Here is a 22,007-nt window from a genome sequence, read left to right on the forward strand (position 1 = left end):
TCATTCATACTGGTATATACATTCAGTGACAAGTTGTATTGAGGTGAGAACTCCTCTGTCTTCTGGGTTAGCTGTAGCCTGATCAGTTATCCCACCACATGGCAGCATAAGCATTGGAGCTGTTTGTATGACACCAGAGCAGAATGGCACTGACCCACATATGAGAAACTACAACCCAAATTTCAATTTTCATGGAAGTCACCCTCTGTTGTTTGCCATCACTTACCTGAAGAAGGTGCTGCTGTTCCGACCAGTAACACTTTAGGGAAACACAAATTAACCACGTGCTGTGAGGTACTCTGTGCTATACGATGGCAAATATGTGTTTAGCCTGTCTGGGTCTTAAGGTTCTTTCTGATTGAATAAGTTCGTTGTTTAAATTATCTAACCAAGTGCTTAAAGCTTTCCTTATCTTGCTAAATTAAGCCAGTCCTTGCCAGCTGCCAACAAGGGGAAGTGGGAACATGCAAGGATACTGCAGGAACTCCTTCTAGCACTGCACAGTGTGCACACACTTCCACTTCCCAGCTTGACTGTGCTTGGCACTCCCTCACTTCTCCCTGCTCCCTTCAGTCCTCCAGGAGGGATTTGCACCTGGCTTAGCTCAAGTCCGAATTAATTTGCAAGACAGGGAAGTCAAAGTGGTTTTTCTCCATCGGAAGCCAGGGCTATGGACAGACACAAAGTGAAGCTGTGCAACAGATGATGTTCAGCAATGAAAATAGTTTTCCTCTGGGCTCACGCCTTTATCTGGCAGAAAAACACAGCAAAGGCATTTGCTGGTGTAGCAATGCCAGACAACAGTCCCTTCAACCAGAAGTAGCTCTCTCCAGCAAGGAACACATCACAGTTTACAGACCAAGGTGAAAAATCAACAGATCCACTGCTCTCACTCATTCCTGCCCAGTGCAACAACACTGCAAAGTTCAGCACCGGACTCGCCCTCAGGAGCAGAATGACTCAACCTCGTTGTGTTTGTACAGCACCCACCACAAAGTGCTGTTACCCACACTCAGACCCATCAGTGCTACTGAACGCAAACAAAACCAGGGATGTTTGAGGCAATCAAACAACAGATGCAGCAGAAATGAATTAATTTATATTTGAACAAAAGCAAAAGCCAACGGGAGGTTAAAGACAACAAGCTTTGAAGACAGAGCTGAAGGAAGAAATGCCAAAATGGTACATTTCACTGCATATTGTGGATCTGAGAAATGACTCAAAGCCATCTGAGATGTAAACAGTTACAGCCAAGGAGTTTATCTTATTATCTAAGCTGTGACTCTTCAGGGCCAGCTTTGTAATTCTCCTTAATACACACAGATCATGGAGACTTTTGCAGCATCTAGGAACTTAAATCAATCTGACTGAACACTTCTGTAGTTCCTCTTATACAGACAAGTGCTGAAGCTTCATTTGTTCAAAGGCTGCTTTTTATCTATAAGGACAGGCTGATAATGGCAGCCAGATAGATGTTAACAGAACAAACTTTATTAGCAACTTGAACTATTTGAAAAAGGGGTCTTCACAAATTAAAACTGTAGATGAGTTCAGCCACCCTAAAAAGTGGTATTCAGTATTACACAGCCACAACAGGGACAATGGAACTACCAAATAGGTTCTAGCTGTTCTTTTTATGGCATTGATTTTTTTTGATACATTCAAAGCATTATTGCATCAGAAAACATATCATGCATCTTTATGTTTCCAGACAAATTCACCTGTATTTGTCATTTCTAGCTACATCTCAAAGGTGCACCAAATCTACAGTTTTATGGTTTTAGTTGCATGCTTTGCTTATATGCATGCTGAGATAATAAATATTAAATACAGGAAAGAACATAAGAGAACCAAACTGACATTAGGAATATTATATGGCAGCTCTGTTATGTTCTGCCAGTTAAAGAACTTGTCAAAAAATTGAGGTAACAACAGTGGCCATACCACTCAGCTGAGAATCGCTCAAAATTCTTGGAAGTTTTCAGAAATTCAAGTACACAAACACCAGCTGCAACTTGTCAGAAATGCCAGAGAAATTAGGTTGGCAGCATTTTATTAGTCTATTAGCCGGCGTTCACACAGCTCCTTGTAAATCCTTTTTCTCACTCGGGGCATATCTTCCTGGGAGAACTGAAAAGGCTGGTCTAAGGCGAGGCACTTGCAGTACTGGGGGGGGAAAGGAAAAGCCTTGGTTGAAATAAAGGACTTTTACTATAAGAACAATACAGGCCACTGATTTTTAAAAAGCTCTTACCTGGAGCACAAAAACCCCACAGTCACTGTCATTTTTCTGTTGTGGAATGCACTAAAAAGAAAAGAAACAAGCAGGGACATGTCAGATCTTTATCCTCTTGCTTATCCTTTTGTTTTCTAACTCTTGCTTAAAGTCCAAGAGGAGATTCATCATAACAATCAGTGCCTTGTTCTCAGAGCTGTTCTGCAGCACCAGAAACTGGAGTTGTAATTACTTATTCTGATCCCAAATTTTGCAGGGTGACATTCAACACCTTGTTAGAGTAACACCTAACACTCAGAAAAATATATAGTGTAGAACAGAAAATAAATTACAAGTCTTTTTTTCAAGTTTATTTTCTTTTACTGACCTAGACAGAACAGCTTCTCAATTAGTTTAAATAAATGTTTGTACAGCATTATCTGCTTTACACAGGACAAAACTGTATCAGCAAAGTCACACAGGCCTAGAGGAACATTACTCTCAGCACCCATGCTACCAGCAGTGGCCTTGCTCCCCCAGCCACACGAGAGGGCTCAGAGAACATGATGAATGGTACATTGCCAGGCAACAGGACTGAACAAGGCAGTCTCAAATGGTAACTTCCAATCTTCATTATTTCCTCAAACATGCTCAATTTTGATACACATGACTGAAAAGTCCCCCACACTAGTGCTGTTATGTCTCTGGCACCGGAAGAGAAGTAATTGTTTTTCCTCGACTCCCAGATCTTCTGCCTCACAGAATGCAGGAGGACAAACTGACTGCATAGGTTGTGCATGAGTGCAGAGAGGAATCATTTCATCATTGCATCAGCATCTAAAAATAAACCTGTGTGAGAAGGGAGCTGTTGGGAGTATGTCTAGTGTGCAATGACCTGTTTTATATCTTTGGAGCCATTATGGGATGGCTGCACAAATTACATATTCCCTCATTTACACTACACACAAGTTATTCCCTTTTTTATTGTTGCCAGACTTTGTTTACTTGTGATCAAATGCAATGTGCCACAAACAGCCCTGGAGACTAAAGCCCTTTATCCATAGCAAACATAAAATATCAGCAGTAGTAGCATCAGTCTGTTTCCTCCATCATCAAATCCCATTCATTTGCCAATTAGAACAGCCCTTTCAGGAGAAGAGAGGAAGCTGAGTCTCCACCTTATTCAGTCCTTGACCTTGTGTCAATAAGGGCACAAGGTTTTGATGCACAGATATGTAATTGTCCAGAGAAAGGCTCAGAACTCCAAGTCACTTGCAGAAAGTGTTAAAGACCTGGTGGGAGCTGAATGAGCGACAGAGCTCAAATTCCCATGTGTAACTACCTGCATTGCTCCCAGCACCCTCCACGTGGGCAGCATAAACCTATTTCCCACTTGTACAAATATATGGGTTTAGAAACAGCCTCATGAAATCTCCCACAAAGTCAGATTCCAGGGCTCAAAGTGCTGCTATTACCTTTGTCACAGCAGTCTGCCAACCCTGAAGGAACTCGGGGCGATTCTTCTCTTTTGCTTCAGTCAGCAAATATTTTCGAATGTTCTTTAAAGAGGAAAGGAAAGGAAAAAAAGCAACAAAATTATTCACCAGCTAAGGAACAGGAGAAAGACATTGACATCTTGGGCTGGTATCCTTCTCACAAGGACAAGTTTCAGATGAGCACTAGGAGCTTAGCTCATATCTGAAGGCATGAACTCTGGTGGGTACTTGTGCCTTCTACCATCAAGGCTCATTTTGGTCTATCACGGGGAGCTCTAACACCCCTCAGCCCCACTGTACACTGATGTACTTCACACCAGACTAGCTGTGGCACTCAGGCACAAGGTCAGAGTGCTTCCAGACATGCAGAGAAACACAGTGCAGCCTGGCATGGGGTTTTTTCCTGGCTTATTGGCTGACACCAAGGCCCTTACGTTCAATACGATCACATTTTCCTGCCCGAATCGCTCGAGTTCTGTACCTAATCAACAAAGCTCCAGGGAGAGTTTTAGTGACATACAGGAAAAAATAAGCTGACACAAGCGAAGGGAAGGAAGCAAGATAAATGAGACTATGGTCTTGGGTTAAGCAAATCCTTCTACTTCTCTGTAAACAGGCTGCACAATTTAAACACATTGTAGCACACAAATATTCACCTTAAGCATGTGGATGACAGCGGAGTTTGGGGTATTGCTGCCCTCCTTCTCCTAGAAAGGGCAGCAATATAAGTGTCTCATGTTTGTGAGACATTTAGGGTCAAATGCCTTGTCTGGAGTAGGATGCGAGAGACCACATTGCAGGAGAGCCCGTAGGGCTGCTGAGAGGGACCCCTGGTTTATGCTGCACATTCAGAAGCTGAAGAGCATGAGATCTCTTGCTCCCAGGACAAATATTAGCTTCATCCTCAGCAAATGCCAGCAGGCATACTATCTTCATTCAGAAGTCCTAGCTGGGAACTCTCCTGGGTACAATAATTACTACTCTTCTCTAAGCCAACAACTACACACAGTTAAAAGTAGAGGGTTGCTGCATCAAGCAAGCAATTAAGTTGACAAAATTAGCTTTTGTAAGAGAGTCATTACAATTTGCTAGGCCCAGCAAAAATTTCCTGGCTGCTCTTTACCAGGAAGACTGATAATTTAACTCCAGTGTTCAGGTTGCAGCCTCAAAAGGTTGCTGGGTTATAACCAGAGGCAAACACCCTGTGTGTACCAATGCAGGCTGAGGAAAAAGGCAACACACTGTTAATAGCACGATAACACATAAACCCCACTGGGCAACACCACAGCATCTCAGTCCTGTTCTCTCATCTGGGCAACCTCTCCCCAAAAGGACCACAATTTATCATTTCCTAAACACAAATCCCTTAACAGATGAAGGAACTGCCCTCACTCTCCTTGGGGCTAGTCTGCTTCCCTATGGCACTGGGCTTTGAGCTCCTGCTTTTTGTTGGAATAACAACACAGAGTCACCAAAGCTGTGCTGATTACACGGTGAGGCTAATTAGGCAATAGGCAATCTGACCTCAACTCCCAGCTCTGGTGTAACCCTTGAGGTCTGTGATTCAGACTCCTCAGCAGGACACACTGATTCTCATTTCATACACGGCAGGACAACGACAGACATGCTGCATTTAAAGTTTATGGCTGAACAGAAAAAAGGGGGGAGTGTTTGTTTAAGAAAACAGTTCAAACTTTGCAGACACAGCTGCCACTCTTACCTCTACACAAAACTTAAAATGAATGCCTTGGGAATCATAAAATGAAATAATTCGACTGGGGATGTTCACGGTAATGAGGGACCAGTGGACTTCCAGGTGAATAGGAATTAACAAGAGAGTCTTTTTGAATAAGTCCACCTGGCAAGAAGAACAAAATATATTAGAGACAAAATACAGGTAGAACACAGCAAAGCAAGAGATTAATGGTGTTCAGGTCTCCTCTTTGCCACCCTCTAACTGAAGTCCTCTTTTGCCCCCTCCACTCTTCACCACATTCCTCACATTTATTCATACACAACTTATTAACAGGCAAAAAAACACACAGCCCAGAGAATGCCTGAGGAGCCTTGTACAGTACCACAGTTAGTCACCACTGTATTTCTGGCAAAATCCTGCTCATGCTGCACTACAACATTTACGTTGAAGTGGGATTTCTTAGGTAATGATGGTAATACAACTGAGCCCTGATTTAGGTTAGCCACATATCTTCAGTAAAGACACTCCTGGAGTATGAGCAGATTTCTATCAGGTGACAGACTCTGGGGCATTGGTTGATGAGAAGCTGAACACGACCCAGCAATGTGCACTCACAGCCCAGAGCATCAGTTGCATCCTGGGCTGCATCCCCAAAAAGCAGGTCCAGTGAGGTGATGATGCCCCTCTACTGCACTCTCCTGAGACCCCCCATCAGCACCGCATCCAGCTCTGAGGGTCTAACATATGAAGGATGTGGACCCATTGGAGTGGATCCAGAGGAGGCAAAAAAGATGTTCAGAGGGCAGCAGCACCTCTGCTATGGAGACAGACTGAGACAGTTGGGACTGTTCAGTCTGGAGAAGAGAAGGCTCTGTGGAGACCTTATGGCACCTCCCTGTACCTAAAGGAGCTCCAAGAAAGCTGGAAAAGGACTTTTGAAAAGGGCATGGAGTGACAAGACAAAGGGGAATGGCTTTAAACTGACAGAGGGCACGTTTAGATTAGCTATAAGGAGGAAATTCTTTACTGTGAGAGTGGTGAGACACTGACACAGGCTGCCCAGGGAACCTGTGGATTCCCCAACCCTTGAAGTGTTCGAGGCTGGGTTGGACAGGGCTTTGAGCAACCTGGTCTAGTGGAAGGTGTTCTTTCCCACAGCAGGTTGGGTGCAACTAGATGATCTTTAAGGTCCCTTCCCAATCCCTTCTATGATCCCATGAAGCAGCTCTCATCACAAACACCCCACAGAACCAGCAAGCTGGTGCAGTTTGACTCCCTCGGCTGTAACACTGGCTTTGTGACTTGCCAGAGAAAGGCAAAGAAGGCATGCCTGCACATGATGCTTTGGAGAGCAGAGGAAAGGAGGCGGAGATGGTAGAGCAGATTCATCCTTTTTTTGAACTAATCTTTGTAGCAGATGTACTGTGGTCACAGGCAAGCAAACAAGGAAGGTCTTGAAGTAAAGAACAAGTAGATCAGCTGCAACACCCCCAGTGTCTGTGTGGCAGATGAGCCCTTATGCTTTTGGAAGCCAGCCAAGCCAGGGCTTTCATGATCTTCCTTCTCCCAGCTCCTCTTGAAATGGGTGCCTAATTGCTGGGGTTTTGGTGGTACAGTCCAGAAAATAAGCAAAAATAGAATGCCGAACTAAATGAACTCATCCTGTGGGAAGATGTCTGTTTTTTTAAGCACTGTGCAATTTGACCAGTACATAATTGCAACACTACTGGCAAAGGCAGGTCTTTTGTAGGAGAAGAAAGTGTATTTTTTGAGTAACAGTGGGAAGTCGAAGAGACAAAAAGGCCTGGACATTCACAGAAGTTATCAGCCAAGCCTGCTCACAACAGTCCTTTGATTGTGACAAGCATCGACCCTGCTCCCACCTGCAGAAACTGCGTCCTGACCAGATTACAGCACACTCACTACAGAGTGATCCATCATTCTTGGAGAGAAGCAGGGGGATGTCAGCCAGCAGCAAGCTGAGACCACAAAGGAAAACTGGAATAAGATAAATGAACTACGCCTTCTGTGATGTCCAGCAACAGCAGAGCCACGCTAAACTCAAGGGTCCCCAGGTGGCTCTAGTTGTTGGATCACTGCAGGTGTGCAAACCTGCAGCAGAAGGGTGGAAAGAGGCAGCCAAAAACTGGAAGGGTCTTTAGTTAAGACCTGATGTAATGGAAGAATTGTGGCAACTCAGATTCACTTCACTGGGACAGCACAGAGTCAGCTGCCATGAGAATGGATCAGGAGTGCCAGACCGATCCATGACCAGAAGGGACAGACACCAAGAGGAGCTCAAACCACTGCGGCCAGACATAGAACAGGATATCCTGTATCCCAGGAGAGCACATTTATAAAACCTGGTGCAATTCTCTGGTGTGTTAAAGGAGCAGAAAAAACTTCCTCTTAATTGCATATTGCAGGATGATGGAGTCTACAGAATCCTTCCCATAGAAACTGCTTAGTTCTCATTCTTGCCTTAGAGATTCTTCAGGAATTTTAAGTGTAAATGTCTAAACAGCTGTTCTGCTCTCATCTGGTACCTCCACAGCAGCAAAAGCAATACAGGTTCTGCTTCCAGAACCTACCTTCATTTTTGGAGTTTTTGCAAAACTTGGTTGTTGCAGAAAAAGAACATTTAAAAAAATAGTATCTGGGAATATTAAGCACCAATATTCCATCTCTCTTTAAAGAGATTTTTAATAAATTATATGAATAGATTTTATATTTGGATAATGAGTTCATCTCTAGCATTTCACAGATGTGTGCTATTTAAGTGCTTCTGCAGTAAGATCATACATTCAAACATGGCCCTTGCCTCATCTCCCATATTAGAAAGGACAAATGTTCACAATAAAAAAAAGAGTATTTCTCTTTGTATGCCTCTGAAAATATCACAACCTATGATTTGGTAAAGGTTCTGGAAAGCAAGGTGAACTCCAATCTTGCCATGAGAACAAGTTTGGCTTATTAACCATGGGGCTCTAATTTCTCCTTTCCAGTACCTGTGTGTGTTACTCAGGAGTAACAATTTGATTTTGTCAAAAAACGCCAGTTTGAGATAAAAGGAAGAAGAATTAAGTCTGCTCTCCTGCAGATTAGTGTACCTGGCACTGCCAGGACCAGTTAGAGACATTTCTTGCAGTTAAATTAACAACTTGCATGAACATACACAAAGAGATAACCTACCGCTGAAGATTTAGCTGTCTGAAGTACATTTTCACAACATACACATACTATCTTGAACAGTGCCACACTATTTTTATAAAGCTGTCCCCAATTTGTACAGCTCCTTTGCTAACCCAGCCTTTGCAGGTAACACACTGTAACCCAGTTTCAAGTCAGTGAATCAGCCCAGCCCAAGAGAACAGGGTGTTAAAGGATACCTTTTTAGTCCACCGTTTTACCCCATTATATCCTTTGGTTACGAGCTGTCTATGAAAAAAGCTGTTAAAGAAATGAACCTAAAAAAGAGAGAGAGGAGGAATGAGCACAGAAATCTTCATGCACAGCCATTCCCCTTCCCCCAGGATAATTTATACAAAACAACTTGTAATGAGGCAATATTTAATGCAGGTTTAGAAACAAAACCCCAGTAGGGACAAACAGTGGCTTTGCAAAGCCTAAAGTACTGCTGCTCTTCAGCAAGCTAATAAAATAAGCCTTATTTCCCTATAATATATGATGTGAGCCACTGCAGCATTTTTATTTACATTTTTGCATCTCAAGGCATATCGTGTTTAATTTTTTTGTTGGGGACAGAGTTGAGAGAAAAACACCATGATAAGGAGTTACAGTTTTTGTTGTTCTTTACAGGGATCAAAGGAAGGGAAAATTGGACTGGAAAAGTGGGGGTGGTGGAGAAGGGAGTAACTCTTGGCTTTAGTTGCTGGAAGCTGAGGCACAAAAGAAAAACTGATCAAAACAGTTAAAAGATTTAGACCAACAACACAGTTTTTTGTATTCAACTACTATGACCAACTCCTGACAAAACCAATATTCTGTTATTCAAAAGTATTTTTAAGGTATGACAGATTCATTTTGTAAGTAAAAATCTACATTTATGACAAAAAATGCAGGCTTATGTTAAAAAAAACATATTTAGCTCCAGGTTAACACTATTATTCCCCATGCTTAGCTTCTTGCAATTACAGGAACAGATTAATACAAACAGAAATCTGCAACATCTGTTTTTAATAATTCTGGTAGTGTAGAGGTGGTAGAAGGCTTGAATTATTACTTGAAAAAAAAGTTAGAAATTCAGCATCTGAGAACACAGCCTAACACCCATTAGCTATGCCAACAGACTTCAAAACCACATTCTGAGGTACCGGCGCAAAACCTCCCAGGAGGATTTCAATTACGCACTAGGAAGAAAAAGCAGACACAAGCAAACAGATACAATCTCCAACACCCCAACCCCAGCACACACTCAGGAAATATGGAGAATACTAATGAAGAATCACCATCACCCCCAATCAAAGCTACAATGCTCCTTCTCCTGAGCTTGAAGATTTTAAAAGTTACATTCTGCAGAGCTCATCTAAGAATGGCTTTTGTTTGGTTCTTCCTTTGTGGTCTCACCTGAAAATCGTACAGCCTTACTAGCAAACAGATGGGTTTTTATAATTGTCACTGCTGCAAATTTAGTCACAGAATTGGGGAGGCGGGGGGGGGGGGCTTGTTTTCTTGTTATTTTTGGGTGGGTTTTTTTTGCTTTTTTCCAACTGATACCAACAGTTAGGACTGCAGTTGCAAAGCAGTAAGCATTCTGTTGAGGATGCACAAAACAGAGTCCTGCAGAGTCAATACTGCTAAGGAACCAAGCAGCTCTGCATTAGTTCACATTCACCTGGCAGCAGCTGACACAGCTTGAGCTGTTACAGCCCCCAGAGCTACGAGGTGGGCAGGAAGGTGAGTGCAAGCAGCTCATGTGCATGGATGGTTCAGATGCTAACACTTGTGGTTTGTCACCTCAGCAGAAATTCATCTTCATCAGAAATTTCAGCTGAAACACCAGACTGGTGAGCAAGGCCATGGACAAAGCACTTTAGAAGTAAATAAGCTGGAGACAGAAACCTCCAGGGGAAGTAGGAGAGTAGGATGGGTGAAAACAGGGCATGTGTCTCCTACAGGTACATCAGTAACATTAGGATACCACAGAGATCACCTGCAGAACTAATAGAGTCAGTTCCTGAAACAAGAGCAACAGCACTGAAGAGGAGAAAAGGAAAGGCAGAAAATTTGAGAAGCAGATAGCAACAATTTATATTGGAACCACTCAGAACATCATTGAACTTAATCTCAATTCTGTACCTGAAATATTCAGTTTCACCCTTCCCTCTTAATCTCTCATTAGGTACATTTGCATGATAACAAAATCCCTCACCTTTTCAGGGACTGCATCCATTACGAGTTCACCATACATGTTAATTATCTGGAAGAGACAGTAAATAGTTGAATACATACAGAATAATTTTTTAAGACCCAAATTCACAAGTTCCATAAAACACAGGATCCTTCACACTTGAAACAGCAACATAGAGAGAAGCCTTTACAGCAACGCTGTCTGAAGGACAAGCACTCTGGAACTAATAGTGGCTGGCCTGGAGAGAGACCATAACTGGCTGCTTGAAGTCTGCCTCAATCTTAAATGCTGTTTAATTCAGTTTAAGTCTACTGGTGCATGCCCTGGGCTCTGTAGCCCTCTTGGGTTTTGGCTGTGGGCCACAGTCTGCTATTTCACTTTGTCATTCTTGTAATCTGCTCAAGCTTGGGGATGGGGGAAGAAACTAAAGCCTCTAAGTGTAGCCACTGTTTCACCAGAACGGTGCAACACCATTTCCCCAAAAGGAACCTCTAGTTGTGATACCTCACAGATTCCAGACTTACTGCACTTGTCACTGTAAAAGCTGCCCACCGCCCCTTCCACTGCTCAAGAATAAAGTAAGGATAGTCATGTAATGTCAGCAGAAGGTGCACAACTGATAGTCCAATATAAATGGGCTAAAATGGGGTAGAGAAGCACGTGAACACCAAGCATCTCTGACCTGGTCATTCAGCCAGTTCTGGCCTTCCAGTGTAGCCAAATCATCCATATCTAGCATGTGCTTATTATAGAAGACCCGGAAATTGCAAGTGGAGGTCTTTGGATGTTTTTCCCGATACTTCATGATTTCCCTGGTGATAAAAGGTTTTCTAAAATGGGATTGAAAAGGTAGAGAACAATTAAGTCAAGGTCATGTTAAACAGACTTCTGTTCTAGACATGGAGTGTGCAGTAGCAATGCAAGCAATTCGTCCTTTACCAAGTGTAGAATTTGGTACACACCTATGGGAGAAATCTTCATTAAAGACTTCTTTTAATCTTCCCATGACATCTTTTTCGCAGAGTGGTACTAAACTCCCATATTTCTTCATAACTTCATCTAGGAATCCTTTAAATATACCAGAAAAATCAAAGTGCAAACATATAAAAGCTTCCTGAGGTCACCAGTCTAACAAAGCAGTCAGTTCTTATAAGTACAACAGCAATCATTCTGCACCCAACCAACACACAGCACAACACATGGAAAATATGTATTTAGGAAAACTAAACTCAAATTGGCAGCATTTAATAAAAATGGGAGTAGAGGAAGAAGGACAAAAATAAAAATGTGTGAATCTGATCACTCAGCTTTACAGGAAAAGATCAGATCCTGTTCTTGCCATATACACACATATCTACATCAAACTTACATCATTTTACTGCAGCATGAAAAGCCATCAGTTCCTGCAACAGGTTTCACTGAACACCCAGCATCCTGACCTTATGGTGGGCAGAATTACTCTCCTTAAATGCAGGCAGCCTGAGCTGGCAGAGTGTTTCCAGTCTGCTCAGTTCTGCTGCCACCACCACAGCAAATGGAAAAGATGCCAGGCAGACTCCCAGCAAGTTTAACTCCTCTGCCCTCGTGTCCCAGGGATGGCATTTAAGGTGACACAGAGAACCCTGTCAGCCACAGGATTGCCCAGGAAAGCACCAGGCAACCACAGCAGCAGAAACAGCAACTGGGAAATAAAGAAGAGTGCTGGAGGAAATAAAAACCCTAGGAAACAGATTTCTTTTTCTTCCTCAAACACAAGACTGAAACACTGGAGATATAAATACCACACAAGCATCCAAAACCACTTTGAGAATGAAAGAGAATGGAGAACAGGATTTCAGCACTTGTTAGTGAACAAGAGAAAAAAAACCCAAGTTGTCCAGTTTTCTGAAAATCAATTTTCAAATGCAGCACAAAACACCTGTTCTCTTTACAGAAAACTGGATCTGAGATCAGAGTCCAGGGAAACTCACGTGAAGCTCAGGACTCTTTTCAGGCCAGAATGTGATGGCAGAGAGCATCACTACACAGTGCAGTGTTTGTTCAGCTCTCAGTTCACTAAGGCTTTAACAGTATTTCCTACAAACTTTCAAGATCAGGATAGGAAGAAGTAAGAGGAGAGGATCACTTGACAGAAAAAAAAGGGCCAGAAGAACAGCACTAAAAATGAAAAAAGGAGACCAAAACCAACCAAAACCCCAAAACACAGTGAGTCAAGGAAAGTAGTGAAGATCTAACAAGAAGTATGATAGAAGGAAGGGAATGACTGACGAGCGAGATCAGACCACAAGGAAACATTTTTCACGGGAAGATAACCTTCCTTGCAACTCTGCCACATGCTTGCCTAACAACTTTTATCCCTTACATCTCAGTACACTGTGGCAGGGAGGACATTTCTCACTCTGGCTAGAGGTCTAGATAGACAACGCATGGGGCTTATTGAGTGCAACTTATTCTTTTAGTATATAAAAAATTTAAAAGCCTTTTATTCATACACTGAGGAAGGACTGTTCTTGTCATTACAACAGCAGAGCTCCAACAGAACTCTAGCTGGACTCTGACCTCACTTGGGCTGGTGTAACTCAAGGAAGTTCAGCCCAGGTACAAACTCAAGACACCCATCACGAACAGGATTTACCCCAGGGCTCTGATACCCAACAGCACATCAGAATGCACTAAGGACTGCAGCCCATTAACACCCGAGTTCAGCTGCTGCAGAGAAAATTCAAAACTCAAGTGCAGCCCTAAAACTTACACCTCCTTCAGGCTTCTACCCCAGGAACTCTTGCCAGGTTAGCACTATCTTTTAGGGTGCAGTTAATTATTAACAACACTCCTAAACACACAAGAACTCCTGTACACAGTTGTACCACAACTAAAATTTTTTTTCTTTTACAGTTTTTCAGCTAAGAAAACTCAGAAGTGCAACACTAACAGTATGAACGTGTATGTACTGTAGACTTGGCTTGAATCTATTGAGAGGAAACCTCAGCTCTGAAGAAAGTGAAAATTGGTCTCACCTACTTTCATGCAGAAGTTAGGCAAGAATTCTCTTTAAATTGTCAAGTGTAGGAAAGATTAGTGCATTTGCTGTTTGTCTTTTTATTTTTTAAGTTACTCAGGCCTCCTGTGAACAAGAACATGACTGCCTATCAGGCCACAAAAACTTAACCTTTGCCACCCTGATCCAACCTTGGTTCTTCAGTATTACAGGAGGACTATACCCCTTTTTCTGATGGACAAACTTTAAAACTTCATTGCAGAGTGGTCTCTTCACTGGGGTATCAGGGTTTCTCTCAGTTTCTCACAGTGTCTGGTCCTTGCTGGATTACATAAAGCCAGTCACAGACACTACTTGCACATACAGATGTGGAAAGCTAAATTCTCCTTTTTTACACTTTGCTTTAGAAAAACAACTGTAAAAACTGAAGGACAAAAAGGCGGGCAGAAAAATCAGAGCCTGCCAAACTTCAAACAATCCCTTTAACACTTGTTAACTCCAGCTTCAGTTTCATGGAACTCTATAAATCTCCAAAGGAAGACTTCAGTTATCAGAACATCACTGCACTGATATTAAAGGTACAAGATGGCACAACGTGTTACCTCACTGCTCCTTACTATGTGTGTAGTAACTGCTACACATAAATGAGACACCATTACTATTTTTATCATGTTCCTCTTTAGAGAGACTATCAAATACTGCATGCTCAGCATTGAGTAAAAAAATCCCAAAGCTTTTCTGCTGAACCTTTACTAAGTCTAGTCTTGCCTTATTAAGAAGTATTGTGTAGTAAGATTCATTAAGCCTACTTTATGAGCAATTGGAGAGAAAACTAAGAACAATATTTGGCTATTAAAACCTGAGTTTTAGTGATTTAGTTTGAGTCTAAGAGAAAGAGAACAGAGTATAAGGGTAGAAGGCAGTGTTAGGATACCCAGGAGTTAAAAAAAAAAATTAAGAGTAATAACTGTCAACCATTTAAAAAACTGAATTATTTTCTGAAACCATGTAAGATATCTAAAATTTCAACCAACAATTTTCCACAGATTCCAATTAAATTACATTATATTGTCTAAAACAAAATAAGCAGAGGCACCCCTCAATTATCTCTCAAAATAGCCTGCCAAAGAACCATTGATTTGCCCTTCCTTCATGCAGCTCTCCTCTTTGCAGTCTCTCTTCATTAAGTGTTATGCTAAGCAGTTTGTACAATTCAAAATAAGAAACCATTTTTATAAAGGAATTAATGCAACATGTAAACTCCACAATACATCCAGCAGTTTTCAGGAACTCCTAGATGCCCCAAGATATGTAAAAGGTGTACCACAAAGCCACGTTGCCAACTGCTCATCAGCCACCCGGGAAGTTTTCTGACTGTTCCTTTTGCCTCCCTTCCGAGTTCCTGATTTCAGTTCTGTGCTTTCTGGTGAAGGTTCCTCAAGGGGACTTTTACAGTAAGGATGATCTAGTAATTTTGAACTGAAAATGTCCAAGTGTAAGGAGCCCTCTACTTCCATTTGGCTAGAGCTGTCCTCATTTTGTGTCAGCTCCATAGACAAAGGTCCATTTGAAAAATTATGATTGACCTCAGAATCCTGCACGGAGGATTGCAACAGTGTCATTCCATTTACACCCATAACCTCCTTGGATTCTGCACCATCTTGATCTGCAATTTCTTTTTCTGCCACAGAGACGAAAATATCAGAGCAATGACTCTCTGACAGCACCCCATTGGTCTCCACCTCGTGCGAGGTCTCTGTCTCTGGAGAGGCTCCAACAGGCAGTTCTGGTGGGCCAGCAGGGCCATGGTGCCCTCCGGGCTCTGCACCCTCAGAACGTGGCTCAGCAGGCGGTAACACGTCCTGTGTACGGCAGATCTCAGGTGCACATAATTCATTCTCCTCACCCAAAGATTTGGGTGTATTATTGTTCATATCTGATAAGCTGTACCGGTTCCAAAGACAGCTACTTTTAGATTTCCAGTAGGAAAACCAATTACACAATCCAGTTTCAAAATCCCACTGAAGCGTCTCTTGATGGTCCCTTGTAACTTTCTCCAGCCACTGTGTCTTGATTTTTCTCAGTTTGCAAGTTTTTCCTCTTGCTCGAAGTTTTGGGGATTTTATGATTCTATACCGAAACCTAACCATAGAAAGTTTCTTATGCATCATAAATAAAAATCTCTTTTTTACAGCATGATGGTTAAATTTGGACCTCTTCAGAGTTGTCAAGGGGCCACAAGTTCCATTCCACTTCCTTTGCAACAGCATTTCCTTTTATAATTGTTTAAAACTACCAGGACTGTGTTGCCCTCACCATTATTGCTCTCATTCCCACTATACACAAAACCACCTTTCTTTACAGGTAAGGCAGCACCTTCCAGCAGCGTAGCACATGAAACATAATGGATATTGCCAGAGATCATAGAATCATAGAATGGTTTGGGTTGGAAAAGACCTCTCAGATCATCAAGTCCAACCCTTGGTCCAACTTCAGTCCCCTTACCAGATCATGGCACTCAGTGCCATGGCCAATCTCAGTTTAAAAACCTCCAGGAATGGGGAATCCACCACCTCTCTGGGCAGGCCACACCAATGTCTGATTACTTGCTCTGTAAAGAACTTTTTTCTGATATCCAAATTAAAATTCCCCTGGCAGATGCTATTAAGAACAGTAACAGTTTCAAATTCTTCATTCAAGGATCTTCATTCTGAAAGGGTTCATTGTTGACTTTCCTTACTGCTTCTCCAGATGGACTTTCAGCTTTGCAATATGGACACGATCTTTTTGCTCTCAGTAGCTTTGTAAAGAAAGATGTGTGTTCAAAAGTAGGTTTTGGACAGGATTCTGCATTCAAAAGTACATGAGGAGCCCACCTGCTTTGGAGCTCAAGTGTCTTCCTTCTGCACTGCAGTCTTCTGTACAGTTTGTTGTGATTTAAACTCACAAATAGCTGAGCACGCTGTATTTTCTTCTAAGTTAGGAAAAACTGCTTTTGGAAGCAGTATTTCCCAAGCTTCCCAAAAACCAGTGGTCCATCTTCCAGACTGGCCCAGCAACTGACTTCTTTTCCAAAGCAAATGTCTCTTAAGGCTTTTCATTTTTCTGCTGCATTATGATCTTGAAAAGCAGCTGAAAGAATAAGGGAAATGAATTCAGAGTTATCTGGACTGTAACATAATAGCAAAATACTCAGGCACATTCCTCAGGCTACATGCCTATCTAAAATTCCACCCCTCCTCCAATCACAATCCCACATTCCCTTGGACGTTTTCGCTTGCACCAAAAGGAAAAACAAGCAATAGTTCCAATGGTTCCGTGTGTAAACAGGCTCTTCTCATTTATCTTCCCTAAAGGTAAAGCAATAAACAGGTAATTCACACCCATTCCGTGGCCTCTGGATGTAATTCTCGACTTTCTAACCTAAGGTTACATCTCTGTCACTGCCCACGGTGTAGGGCAAGAACAGTTAACTAGTCTGCCTTGAAAGGCTTTAGAAAAACAAAGCTCTGAAGTCTAAGTTATTACCAAGTGTGCGCAGGTACCCCACTCCATCAGCACTGTACAAACACAACCCTTCCTCCTGTGCAATAAACATGAGCAGCCTCTGAAGACACTTCACATGCTCACACAGAATTTACCTTTAAAGAAACAGCAGTGCACAAAATTGCCACATAAAGTTTGATTCTCTGACTAGACAAAAAATTACCTTTTACTCTGTGAAGCAGTTTCTCTATTTACAACACCTCCCTCCATATGCTTCTATATATTCTGTATCCTCCCACCATCAGCTTCTATAATCAGTGTTTATCTTTCCATTAACAAAGCAATACCAATGTAGCGCACCAGTTAAAAATCTTACAAATCCCTTTCCTCACTAAAACCCTGCATCTCAAAGTGTTCAATGAGGATACATCTGAGACTACACAAGGGTGTGAAGTCTGCATAGTAGTATGTTCATCTTCACTACATAACTAGGGGAAGGCACCAGCTGCACACACATGGGATGCTTCATGCAAATTCCCCCAGAGTCACCATGGACATCCCATCCTGTATTTTACAACAGTTTGTATTGTTATCAAATTAAGAAATGGACTTCGTCCTGCCCCTCTATCTGACTCATCCTGACTTACAGGCTATTACCATAAGTTTTGCCTTAGCCATGTCTGTCCTAATCATTACACATAGGCATGATTAGCTCAAGAAAGGAACCTGTAAATGAAAATAAAACACTAACAATTGGGACTTTTAAGGTAAATACGAATGCTAGACACCTGCAAAACCAGGTATTCAAAGTCTGACTTAAGAAGCTCTTCTGTATTTTTCACTCTACTAATCTTAAGACACAAACAGCAATTGGCATTTTGTAAATTTTTTTTTTAAGAGGAGTGGAAATGTAGCGAGGATGAAGAATATAACTTATCGCCTGGATAAGATATTCCCATCATACAGAAAACTGTCCAGAATTCACTAGACTTACAGCCTAGAAAGAAACCTGGCTACCTCCACTGACAGAGATGTGGCAAGATAGTACAGCTTAACAGTATAAAAACATTGCAACAGAACCTGGCTCTTTTGTAACCCAGTACTAGTCACCACACAACACAGTTATCATAAAAATCAGGACATAACGTCTCATCATGCCAATTTTCTCACACTTGCTCTTCTAGCCTTTACATATTTCTCTACGCTGGATGCAGTTTTTGACTGCTTTTCCACTACAAACTCTACATGTCTATTGTGAGAACTACCTACAAAACATTCCTTGAGTGGCCCCAGGAAACATCTGCCAAACCACAGGCTTGCTGGAACAGCTTGTTCCAGCCACACTTCATCCAGGTAAAACAAACAGATCCAGCAAAATCACAGAGTTCTCAGGAGTTCCACACACACAAGGGGCTTCTGCCAACACAGTGAGTGTTCAGTACTCCAAGGAGAGCACAGCCAATGAAGGCAGTGGTTTCACTGCTTCTGAGGCTCTGCAGTATGTGCCATATCCCTGCTCATTTTTAAGAACACTCCTGAACAAGTTGGAGCCATTGCTTTTCTCCTTGGTGTCTCACAGCCAAGTCCAACAGCTTTCATGGGCACCGCCTCAGATGTGGAGGAAGGCTGAGCAACCAGTGGCTTTCTGAACAGTGTGGATTATGCAGGGGCTGAAATGCCCAGAGCTGCTGCTGTTTCACCCATTGGAGGCTGAACTAATCATCACAGAGGGGAAAAACCAAACTATGTACTAGCAAAGATAAATCCTGACAACAAAAAGGACCTGAGGCAATCCTGAATTGAGACAAGAGTGGTGCCATGTTTCGACACAACTGCAACAGCAATTGAAATTCATTTTGTGTCATGAAATCCATCTTCTTAAACTGCAACAACGGAGGGTGTTAGGAAAGCTATGCTACCCACCTGTTCCTCTGCTCCATATTTGACTTAGATCATTAAGAAACACTACAAGACAAAAAAATAGTTCATGTTTGTCTGTGATGCATGCACCAGTTCCTTCACATTTGTCCTAGTTCGGCAGCCAGGACAGTTTATCACTGTGTTGGGGTGGACAAAGCTGTGCATTCTACACTCAATGCCATTTCCCATGAATTGTTAACAATGGACCATTTGCAGCAGCTGCCCAGGGCACACCTGACCCCTCAGGCTGCGAGCTGGCTGGGAAACAAGCCTGTGAGACAGGAGCTGGGAGAACTCCCCTCCAGGTAGTCCTTGGCACCTCCACACCCACCTGAGGGGTCATGTCTGCTCATGGGCCATCAACGACTCCAAAAATACCCCACGACTCACAGAGTCAGATCTCCCATTGTGGAATTCCCAGCCCTGAGGGAGGTACTGGGTGTTCCCACCTAAACCTGAGGGTATATAATCTTGGGGTTTGAGGACTTCTGGGATCACTCATCAGATCCAGAGGAGGACCAGAACCTTGACCAGACTGTGACTGTCATCTGTACCAACAGGTTTTTCTTTCTGTTTGTGCCCCAGGGGGCTGGATTGTACTCCTGAGTTTTTTGGGTTAAAACCAATTTCTCTTTGTATCACTGCATTTATTATAATATTTTTATTAAATTGTTACTCTGATTTATAATCTCTTTTGTGTTGGGTTCATTTCTCCCACCAGTTCACCTTTAAAACCAGCACAACATTAAAAACTTTCTCTGTACAAAAAAGTTTCACCTCAAAGTGGGAAGTCAGACTAAGACATTTAATACAAGCACAACGTTCCTGTTGTCCCCTTTCTCTTTTCAAACAAAATCAGTTTGGAGTCTGGATCCTTTTAAAGCAAAGGCCTTCAAGTCCTTAATCCCAGTCCTAGGACCTGAAACAGTTCACTTTTCTAACAGCAGTGTTACTCAGAGTGACAGAAGATAATCCATACACAAATATTTAACTAGAGATGCTGCTGAAGAACTTACTTTTCACCAGTGCTACAAGAGTATCACTGGGTTTACTTGGCAACATAAATATTCGCGGGAAAAGGACAGCTTAAAAGTGCACTGCCAGAAAAGGAACTGAAGAAAGCAACACAAAGACCAAAAATAACGCAAGAACCACCTAAAGTTTAAAAACCTGAAGAGAAAGTGACATTTTTGCCCCACACATTGACACAAATGAGAAACTTCTGAAGCTGAGGAACTTGCACCACTGAGAGAGTCATTTGGCTGGTGTAAGACATCCCTCCACTGCACAGGGACGCTGCCAACACTACACCAGCAAACCCTGAAACTTGAAAAGGCCCAGAATGTACACCTCCCAAAGACCCAAGTGAAAGCAATTTACTGGCATAAGCCCTCACCCCTTCAGCTGTGTTTGACATATGATCTGCAAATGGTTAAATATTAAAAGGCACAAACTCTTTTCCACTGCACAAAGCCAGCTCTGAAATGTCACAGCTCTATATTAATGGCCGATTATGATTATAAATTTGCTTGATACTCAAATTTTTAAAAAACATATTTGGGAGCCACTCTGTCTGCAATAGAGACTTATCCCAAGAGCTCTAGTAAGCTACAAGCAAGCATGATTATATTAAATTTGATATAAAGGTAGCTCAAAATTCACTGATCACTTGCACAGAAATGGAGGAACATGAGGATGTTGATCCTTTATGAGTAACAAATCCAGTGCAGATAATGCTGTATTTTCTTTACAGCAATGAGCAGCTCACTCCATTTTCAACTCACATCACCTTCAGTGAAACAGAGTACTGGAAAAGACACTGTACATTCACATCTCTCGCGCATTTTAAGCCTGTTAGAGTTTAACCACTCACTAGTCTTCCAGAGTCCTATTTATTTTTGGCAGGTTTAGAGAGCCCAGGTTTTAACTGAAAAGCACAGAAATGGGAAAGGCAGTCCCAGCAAATGCTGCTGACAGGACCCTAAGAAAGGTTTCTACATGACTCTTGAAAGTGTCAGACCACAGAAACCTTTTGCCCACGCCTATGCAGGAAAAACCCACAGCACTGCAGCAGAGCTTCTGCTTCGGGCTTAGATCACCACAAGTCATTGAGGGCTCCATCTGGGTGCTCAGAGGATCAAGAGACACACAGGGAAAGTAATTCAAATACAGCTCAATTGCTAATTCTTAGGTTCTTTTAACCCCAAGGTGTCCTGATTTTAATACTAATATTCAAATTATAAAAGGCTTGTTTTGAAGAGCACCAGTAATCTAAATAAAGAAAACAGCCTTGAGAGAGCATGGCCTTGTGCAGGCAGGAGTAACTCGTGCATCATCTACTCCCACGGGAGGCAGCAGTTCTTGCAACATCAGGTCCAGCCTTTCCTAATGTAGATCTGGGCAGCCCTCAAGGACAGGGGTTAAACAGAAAAGAGAAAGCAGGTCTGAGGCCATGGAGCTGGGATATGCTGTGCAAGGAGATGCTCTCCCTCCCTCCCTCCCTCCCCCAAGTGGAATCCAAAATTGGAAAGTAGGAGAGGAAGCTGAGAAGAGTGTCTCTCTTCAAACCACCACGGGGCCAGAGCTAAGTTGGTAAGGTTAGGAAGTCTGAAATGACTCAATTAGCACATGCTGAATAACACAGACTCAGGGCACTGGGAACTATTTCCTCTTCGCCTTCTTTTCTGACTAGCACAGTACTATGAACTGTTAACCAAACATTTGAGTGAAACAAGCCCTAGGGAAAGGTACTTTGACAAAACATAACTCATTAGCACAAGATCATACAGAAATGGCCAAAGTCCGAAGGTACTGACTCACAGGAA

The 22,007-nt window shown here is 42.4% G+C and overlaps 1 protein-coding gene across 1 annotated transcript; it reads right to left on the reverse strand.

Annotated features, from left to right (window-relative positions):
* Nucleotides 1–1,079: 1,079 nt before the first annotated feature.
* Nucleotides 1,080–16,143, reverse strand: SENP5 (SUMO specific peptidase 5). The gene is made up of 9 exons (XM_071567086.1): nucleotides 15,101–16,143; nucleotides 11,741–11,846; nucleotides 11,461–11,608; nucleotides 10,800–10,847; nucleotides 8,797–8,874; nucleotides 5,432–5,569; nucleotides 3,691–3,774; nucleotides 2,255–2,305; nucleotides 1,080–2,166 (listed from the first exon to the last, which is right to left on the reverse strand). The coding sequence occupies exons 1-9, from the start codon at nucleotides 16,044–16,046 to the stop codon at nucleotides 2,056–2,058; spliced, it is 1,710 nt and encodes a 569-aa protein (XP_071423187.1). The 5' UTR covers nucleotides 16,047–16,143; the 3' UTR covers nucleotides 1,080–2,055.
* Between the last annotated feature and the right edge of the window lie 5,864 nt (nucleotides 16,144–22,007).

This window comes from Pithys albifrons, chromosome 11, assembly GCF_047495875.1.
Source record: "Pithys albifrons albifrons isolate INPA30051 chromosome 11, PitAlb_v1, whole genome shotgun sequence".
Taxonomy (NCBI): Eukaryota; Metazoa; Chordata; class Aves; order Passeriformes; family Thamnophilidae; genus Pithys; species Pithys albifrons.